Below are 9406 nucleotides of genomic sequence, written 5' to 3' on the forward strand. Positions count from 1 at the left end.
TTTGGTACAGTTTTCATTTTTGTTTTTGAGAAAGTGAAAAAACTGAAAAAAGTGTTTGGTATAGTTTTCATTTTTGTTTTTGAAAGAATGAAAAGAGAAGATGAGGAGAAAGATGAGAGAAGAGAAGAAATTTTTTTTCAAAAACACCTTTTATTTGTTTTCAGTTTTCTTTACTTTTTTCCAAAACAACTTCAAAAATTTTTGAAATTTTTTTCCAAAAACACCTAAGCAAACATGTTTTCAATTTTGGTTTTCAATTTTTTCAACCCAAAAACTAGAAAACAGTTTTTGAGTGAAGAAACAAACATAACCTAAATCTAATCAATTTTTTAAAAAAAATCTTTAAAGAACGTGTGAGAAAAAAAATATTCAGTAAGGATAAATATGTAAAATTTATATAATTTTGGGTTAAAAATATTAAATTTTGAGGTAAAAACTGTAAATTTATAAACGGCATGTAAAAATATTCAGGAGAGGCAAATATAAAAAAAATTCTATAATTTTGGAAAAAATATAAAATTTTAAGGCAAAAATTTTAATTTTTAAAAGTTCATGGAGGGCATTGCCCCACCTTGGACCTAAACTAGTTCCACCCAAGGAATAAAATGTCGCCGAAATTCCTGGAAAGTCGGCCCGAAAGTCGTTGCCGGAGAGACAGCGGCCGACGACATGCGTGAACCTCGTTTTGTCGTTTTTTTTCTGTGGAAAATCGACGAAACGACATGTCGTTTCCATCACAGAATCCAAAACCCCCAAAAATGAGCATAAACCCTAACTTCGAAATCCAATCTGAGAAAAAGGATTCCTCACCTCAATCCGTGAAATTTCTCGTTCCCGATGCTTCCTTGTCCTCTTTCCGGCGGTTACTCCTTGGTCCGGCGTCTCGGCGGCTCACGGCGGTGGCTGTTCGTCCCTGTCGGAGCGCGCGGTAGAGGGAGACTCGGTGATGGCGCGCGAAGAGGAGAAAGGGAGAAGAAGAGAGAAAGAATGTGGCGGTGATGGTGAAGCTCGGTGGGTGTGAGGATTTGAGCTCGATTTTTTTTTCCTTTGTGTCTGTAGATGTGCGCGCGCGGAGAAGAGAAGGAGAGAAGAATAAAGAAAGAAAAAGAAGAAAGAGATAGAGAAAGTGAGGTGGCCGAGAGAGAGGAGAAGGGAGAAAAAATTGCCACTTGGCACCCTCGCGTCATGCCACATGTGCACAGGTGGCCGCCTCTCCCAAAACAACCTCTTTTCATCTTTTCCTTTCAATCTCGTCCTTCAAAATGTTGCACACAAGTCCTTTTAAAATAAAATCTCACAATTTTGTCCTTATTTAATTAAAAATAATCTTGAAAAATAACTGAAAAAATTATTATTATTTCCCGTTATCTTGAATATATTTAAGGGATCTCGGAATTTATTTCCACTCTCGAGATTTTTAAATCTCCGAGTATGTATAAAACAATATCGAGTTTACTCGAATATTGTTATTCCGAAATTTCGTTGACCTTAAATATTATTATTTTCAAAGATATTTAAAATTTAAGGACGTCTCATATGCAACAAGAATTTGAAATAAAACCCGTCTATCTTATTCAAATTCACAAGTCGAGCGTTTACAAAAGTTTATACATTACAGTTTTAAATTTGAACTACATTTAAATATATATATATATATATATATATATATATATGTGTGTGTGTGTGTGTGTGTGTGTGTGTGTGTGTGTGTGTGTGTGTGTGTGTGTTTGTTTCGCCACATTATTTCCGTTCGGTTTTCCGTCGGCACGTCGGTTTTCCATCGAAAACGGTATTTGAAAACGGCATTTCACTTGCCCTTTTCCAAAATTTTTCCGTTCGATTTTCCATCGGCATGACGATTTTCCGTAAACAGGAGGCTAGAAACGGCAACGAAAACGGCATTTTTTTCCTTAGTTCCACCCATATGTATATATATATATATATATATATATATATATATTTATATTATTTTTTAATAAAGACATGACGGTGCTATTTTTTTTTCTGGATGCAACACGGAGACTTCTCAGAAGGTCACCCATTCTAGTATAACTCTCGTCCAAATGATTCTTAACTTCGGAGTTCTGATGAGGTACAAAGCATTACTGTTGATCGCATTCAGACACTGCTATTTTAATTGAGTGAATTTATTTTATAGAATTTCAGTGATTCATTTAGACCTTTTATTCTAACATAATTATCTAGTAATAGTTAATAAGAAATTAGACAGGAAGAACGAGTGTTTCATATGATTCGAGAGTTAGACATAAGCTGAATAAAATTATAATATTATAACTCAAAATAGCAATTGAAGTATGTCAAACAGTTTTTTGAATATATTATTGAGAAATTGCCCCATTTGTCAACAATTTCATAACATTTTCTCACTTTCTACCAAAACACTAATTTGTCCCAAAATGCCACCATTAGATGTCAACAATGTTGACATCTATTTTTTCCCTTCACTATGAGATGTCAACATTGTTGACATAGATGTCAACAATGTTGATATCTCGGTGGCATTTTGAGACAAATTATTGTTTTGGTGGAAAATGGGAAAATGTTATGTAATTGGTGGCAAATGGGGTAATTTCTCTATATTATTTGCACTCTACAAATAATAATAATAATAATAATAATAATAATAAAGAAGAAGAAGAAGAAGAAGAAGAAGAAGTAGTAGTAGTAGAAGAAGATGAAGAAGAGTCAGCGTTCATTGGACTAACTCTTGGCATATTAGTTGCAATTAAAACTAAGTAGTAATGTTCACAGTTAATCATTATAATACGGTATTACGGTTATTAATGGAGAGGAGTCAGCGTTCATTGGATTATTTAATGTTTAGAAGAAGAGGAAAAAAAGGTGAAAATGATTAAGAAGGGAAAAAAAAAATTGCATGACACTTAGCATTCTGTTATAATGGTTCCTATCGTAGCTCATCACCAATACCTGAAATGACTTCTTATTTTATTGATTTATTTATTCAATTCGTATATAAAAAATCTGAATCCCTCCTTCACCAACTAAACGTGGACGGCTTCATATATATAATATATAGAGCTATATATTTACGTATATATATGTGTATTTATAATATAATATTTCCATCTTCATATATAGAAAATATTATGAAATTCCTCTCAAGTGATTTTTGGGTTTGACGTTAAATATATTGCTTAAAAGAAGGACCAAGTTGTTCATTTGTTCATATGTATATACAACTGAAGGGTAAATTTGATCCGCTATGTAGAGTCGAAACAAACGATGTGTCATAATTCTCTAGAAGCTTTGGAATTTTCTCGCTGAGATTTTGTTATTTAATTTACAAACAATCTCAAGCCCAAACTTGTCTTTTTGTTCCATTACGTGAAAGCCACATAAGAGAGGCATTTATCTTCTGGTTCTTGGATCAAGTTGGATTTTATAAAAAGAACCTGCTTAGGCTTGACTTTTATAAACCCTCCAATGAAATTTCAGCTTCGTTTTCTTAGTTTTAGCAATTAGTTGGATTACATTACATTAGAAAGCGATTACGAATAATAAGACATACAGTAGTACCATCCATCTTAATTTTTAATTTTTTTAGGTTTTTTTTTCTTTCTTTTCATTTCTTAAATTTGAAGGCATGCACTTGATCTCTTAATCAAAGAAACAAGGCATGGCAATCTAGAAGGAAATAAAAACAAGTAGTTATGATTGTATACATTTGTTTAAAGAAGAAAAAAAACATCACTTCAGAAAGATGTTAGTTTAGCTAATCGTGATTCGATTGTGCACTGCCATTTTTACGCCCCCAGAAAAATAATTTTATCACATATTGGGATTTAAAACAAGGGAAATTAATATAAAGTCGCTAATATTATATTAATATATCTCTACCAATACTCGATCATAGAAGTACATATATACATCCTCGAAAAATTCAAGCAGAAGTGGAAATGTATGTATTGTTACAGAAAACACCAAATAATTACTAAACTATACAATTACACATATAACTTTATTCGTTTATTATTCAACAACTTAATCTTATTACTATTAAGTATGTGAACTTTATATCTTGACGAACTTCAATAATTGTGATCAAACCTGCTATTACTAATTAAGAAGTTATAAGGTCTATGAATTTTTTTTAAGCAACTGATGAATTCTGATTTAGTCATTTATTCACAAAATCGCGTTTGCGATACATTTGTATGTGATAAATAATAAATGGATTATTCATAAACTACAATCTCCTCAATACTTTAGGATTAAAATTCAATAAGTCAAAATTAATCCAAAAGTAAATACAAAAATATCTACAATAAAATATCATTTTATTTTTTTATGTATTTAATTTTATTATTTTCTTTTATATTTAATTTTGGAAAAAAAAAAACGCCTACCAAGTACCAACTCGATAAGATACGTAACAGACATTGCTTTGGAATCAGCATTTCTGATTTTGTCGCTAGAGTTTTGCAGAATTGTACGTCCTTGATATTGTAATGAAATTGTACCGCAAAATTCCAAAATTAATTATTCTATCGTTACAAATCGTTTTATTTATCAGCTTAAAGCATGAAATGGTCCTGAATAGTCCCTGGAAGCCGCAGTACATTAGTCCCTGAATTTATATTTTGTCGCTTTTATTAGTTTTAGTTCCTAAACTTATATTTTATTGCAATTTAGTCTGTATTCCTTATACCGTCAACTTATAAAATCGCAAAAAATAAGAGTTCAAGGAACAAATCGCAACAACCGAAAAAGTTATTGAGCAATCAGAACCAATTCCCCTAATTTATAGTACTAAGTACTAACTGAGATTCAACCAAGAGAATATGAGCCACATTCTTTTTGCATCACCTTTCATTATCTTCTTTTTCTTTTTTTTCAAACCTTTTGATTCATTTAGGTAACACCTCATTATCATCAACAAAATGAAAAGAGGAAATAAGATCAACTTAAAGTATTTACGTCCTTGAAAAAACATAAAGTATTTACAGAAATGAACTGCTTAGATGATGCCACGTTCTAGGCCCATCTAAAATTCTAGACTGGTAGTCTGGTATATAAGAAATATTATTATAATATTAGCGACTTAAAAATTTCCAAATAAGATGAGAGTTAGACTAGTTGACTAGTCAACCGATTTGGTTTTTTAAAAATAAGCCAGAAAGCCGGCAATCAAGAACTTCCCAACTTTTAAATTATTGACAAACAAAAGAAACAGCAATAATAATAATAATAATAATAATAAAATGAAATCTTTGTTGAAGGCATTACAAGTTTTGACAGTTTTTTAGATTTGTCTAATCTTATTGCCAAATGATGAAGCGAGGGATTTTGGAAGGCGAGGGATTTGTCAGATTCAAACTTCATCACCATATTTTGAACAAATATTGCTGCTATCTATCATGTTTCATTGAGCTACGTAATAGTAATAGCCCATTAAACTCGTTCTGTTTATTGAAAGCATGATACAACTATAAACTTCTTCAGCAACACATATACTCTTCGAAACCGACTGTGGATTGAGATCTTGTTATACAAATCAGCTTTAAAAAGGCTATATAATTTGCTTGGAAAATTTGTTAAGTTACACGAGGTTGGTAAAAAAAATAGGCTAGATGCTATATTAATATTAGACTCAAGCCAGCTGTTGAAGCCTTATTAAAAAAAATATAAGGATCAAGGAAAAAAAAAAAAAAAAAAAAAAAAAAAAAAAAAAAAAAAACAACCTATAGCCTAGACGCTTTTAGAGTTGTATATAATCTGAATTAAAATACCGATCAATTGTAATTTGGGGTTGGAAGAGTAAGAAAAAGATAAAAATGTCTATCATTGTTCCCAAACTACGAAACAAGGTCGTCTGTTAGGATCCAGGAGGCACTAGCGTAATAAGAAATTATTAGTTTATTAGATAAACTAATTAAGAAGAGTAGAGTGAGAAGATTAGCAAATATTGAATGAAAATCAGGGCGGGTCCTTTCGAAAATAACAAATCATCTAGAAGGTTTTTGATTATCTTGTATTTCTTATTTCTTTATCAATTCGTATCATAATTCGCCTCCAAAATCAGCGAAACAATTTGAAACTAGTTTCCGAGGGTGAACTTTAATTAGAAACAGTAAATAATAAGTTAAAATCCCAACAAAGAAAATCATAACTTGCCATAAAGGCATTGTAACAAGCTAAAAGAATGTGATGTTTACATCCGATTAAATATGTATATTATTTGAACTTTCTCTCTTTGCTCGGAATCATTTTTTCTGCTTCTATTGTCTAGTGTGGTTTTGGAACGTACCCGTCAACGGCAAAGTTTCTAGTAGCAGAAGGGATGGCTAGCCGAACGCCATCTAGTTCCGGGGAAGCTATCACTTGACAACCCAAACGAGACCTATAAATACAATCAATGTTGATATTGAGAAGAAAAAAAGTTCAAACCCTTGCCTTGATGTCAAAGGAAGATAAGGAAAATATAGTTTCTTATACCACAAGAGCTTGTTTTGGTACACTTACGTTTCTGTGAGTCCAAACGCGAGATCCAACATATCATTTTCCTCATCGGTCGGGTCTTCTAGTTTATTATAGTACTCCATATCCTACATGCATTAACATGCTGGATTAGATCCATATGGTCCAATCCCAACAGTATTGAAAAATAAAAATAAAACATAATGTAGTTTGAATTATAGCTTGTTTTGGCGATAATCTAACGTACCATCACAATTACATGACAAGTTGAACAAGCAAGGGAAGCTTCACATGCTCCTGAAAAAGAACACACGAAGCATATGCTAATTCAGACTTTGCAACAAAGAATGGTCAAGTAAAAACCGATTGGACTAATTGATTTGAAAGAAACACACCAGCTTCATTTCGATTACCTCGTTCACAGACAAGTAATCAATAAAAAAAAAACATAAGAGTTTTTCTGGGAATTCGGTGGGCATACTTGCAATATTGTCTAGTCGTTAGTTGATGTGCACAGAGTACTAGTTTGGGTTGTCATGTTGTAAAAGTAATATTATATTGTTAAGTGTAATAGAAGTAGAGAAAAAGCTTGATTGTAAAGATACAGACGTTGTAACAGAAACTCTTGCAGAGAGGGGAAAGTAACGGAAGAGGGAGTGGTGTCTGATAGAGTTGTACGGCAGTCTTTATATCAAAAGACTTGAAGTTTTAAAAAAGAATCAATTTTCTTCTGGTTATTTAACCTTCTCGTGTGTTCTTGCTATTTCTTTTCTCTCAAATTGGTTCAAAGAAAGGTTCGATTTTTGACAATTTTCTTGGGTTTTTTTTTTAGGAAAATTCTATTTTGCTAGTAATCAAAGTCGTTAATTTTCAACGGTATGTACAGAGCCGAAATGGTAATATCATGATGCAAGGTCACCTTAAAAATCATGTACTTTCCGAAGTCACAAATACGATGATCCTTCCTTGTTGAGGAATATTATCTATGTTTACAATGACAAGAGGCTAATATACACCAAATAAGAGATGATGGTTAACAAAAACCACGGACAATCGCGAGCACATAAATTTTATATTAATATCAAGAATCGTGCTTGTAGAATAAAACACAATGTGGGTAGAAACAATGTAGTCTTACCTTCAAGGTCAATGTCATTTTCATGGGCAGCCTCTAAGATTGACATACCAATCGGAACTTTGAGATCATGCTCTTCCCCGTCCTTGTCAACAAATGTCACGGATATCCTGATAAGATATATATATATATATATATATATATATATATATATATATAGAGAGAGAGAGAGAGAGCGAGAGAGAGAGAGAAGAGAATAAAATTAAAGAAATTAAGGCACATGATAGAATATTTTCAGAACAATCAAGTGTACCACCAAGAACATCTTTGTTCATATTCCTTGACCAATTAGCTATGAATCAGTTAATCAGAACGTCCTTGTCTAAAATAAAAATGAGAACAAGGCAACATACTCAACATCTACTTCATAGCACAGACTCAGTTTTTTTTTTTTAAACAATAACTTTTCTATTGATAATGACAAAAGCCAGATTTACACAAAAGATGAAACGGAGAAAGACCCTCCCAAGGATCCCATCATCGATAATTCAAATTTCATAAATCCTTATCCTTTACATCTTTTACAGTAATGGATCGAATTTGGCGAATCACACAACATCAAGGTTTCACTTTCACGTCATTGCAGTACCATCATCAATAATTCAGATTTCATAAGACCAAAAACAAAAAACTTACGTTTTCACTGGCTCATTGCCTTCCTCTGAAGAATCTGTTGACGCTGCCGAAGAAAAATGATGGCACTTCCGAAAGAGTTCTCCATTCCACACCTCACTTTTCGACTGTTCTTCAATAAATTCATACAGCAATATCTCACAAACATGGTAAATTCTCCCCAAACATGAGCAAAAAAGCTTAATAAATACAGGAACTAATGCATCAACTAAGCACAGATGTTTCTTTTCATCTCCAACTCCTATCCAACATTTGAAAGTAACAAAGACCAATATATCATTTCTATTCTCCAATAGCTTTCAGAAAATTCGTTAAGGCTATCACTAATAAAGCTTGAACATAACATAAACCACTTATTGCTCCGATGATCGTAATTAGATAAGAAAAAAAAAAGGAACTAAGACTAAGATTAAAATCGCAATAAGGAAACGAGACAACTGACCTGCGTTTGCAAGTAATGGCTGAAAGACCTCTGTGTATATCCATCGCTAGTTATGGCTCTAGCATTTACTGAAAGTTTGACACAAACAAAATAATAAATTTTACTCTAGTGTTTTTCTTATAATTAGAATTTAGAAAGAGAGGAAAAAATAACAAAAGGCTAAAACCCTAAATCACTGTCTGCCTGAATTCGATCAAAGCATCCTAATATCGTAGATTCGTGATCATTGTCGACATAAGGATGTACACCAACGGATTACCTCTAGATAGATTTTTGACCATCAAAAGTCCAAGTCGTGATAATCTGGAAGTGAACATCATCGCCGAAGCTCAAAGACTTCTTTGTTAGACCTGAAACAATAATCCTCGTACTCTCTGCAGATACAGAGCTTGACATGAAAGAATCAATATGAAAATCAGGCAAAGACATAGCCGAAAAACAAGAATAGGAAACAAACAGCACACGAAGAGACATATCGTCGAATACATGGGGGGCGAAGGAAATAGAGCATTTACATGAAGAGAAACACGAAACCGCGGAGACAACGATCTCGGAATCAGTAGTTGATTGGTGTATCAACAATGGTTCATGCAACACAATTAATAAGAATTCACAGAGAAGCTGAGAGTATTTCCTCTTCTCTCTGTGTCTCCACTCTCTCTCTCTCGCTCACTTGGGTTTTTCGGTCTCACAAATTGTGCGCCAAAAACATTGCTGCGTTGTTTTCCTGTACTCGT

At 32.8% G+C, this 9406-nt stretch overlaps 1 protein-coding gene across 2 annotated transcripts; it reads right to left on the reverse strand.

The window, feature by feature from the left end:
• Positions 1-5992: 5992 nt before the first annotated feature.
• Positions 5993-9406, reverse strand: LOC149400166 (uncharacterized). 2 transcript variants are annotated; one of them, XM_089612292.1, is made up of 8 exons: positions 9185-9406; positions 8929-9043; positions 8670-8737; positions 8231-8334; positions 7598-7704; positions 6707-6756; positions 6505-6587; positions 5993-6382 (listed from the first exon to the last, which is right to left on the reverse strand). In XM_089612292.1, exons 2-8 carry the CDS (start codon positions 8987-8989, stop codon positions 6268-6270), a joined length of 588 nt encoding a protein of 195 aa, XP_089468418.1. In that variant the 5' UTR covers positions 8990-9043; positions 9185-9406; the 3' UTR covers positions 5993-6267. The 2 variants fall into 2 exon arrangements, with proteins under 2 accessions (XP_089468418.1, XP_089468417.1); XM_089612291.1 differs by having other exon boundaries at positions 8929-9057.

Source organism: Urtica dioica, chromosome 4, assembly GCF_054948205.1.
Source record: "Urtica dioica subsp. dioica isolate 48M chromosome 4, U.dioica_male_clone48M_v1_H2, whole genome shotgun sequence".
Taxonomy (NCBI): Eukaryota; Viridiplantae; Streptophyta; class Magnoliopsida; order Rosales; family Urticaceae; genus Urtica; species Urtica dioica.

Excerpts from the sequence above, each read along its gene's own strand:
- LOC149400166 (XM_089612292.1), bottom strand. The coding sequence starts at position 8,989 with ATGATGTTCACTTCCAGATTATCACGACTTGGACTTTTGATGGTCAAA. Across the intron at positions 8,738-8,928 it reads GGTCAAAAATCTATCTAGAG|TAAATGCTAGAGCCATAACT; the intron begins GTAATCCGTTGG and ends TCAAACTTTCAG. Across the intron at positions 7,705-8,230 it reads GGCAATGAGCCAGTGAAAAC|GATATCCGTGACATTTGTTG; the intron begins GTAAGTTTTTTG and ends ATATCTTATCAG.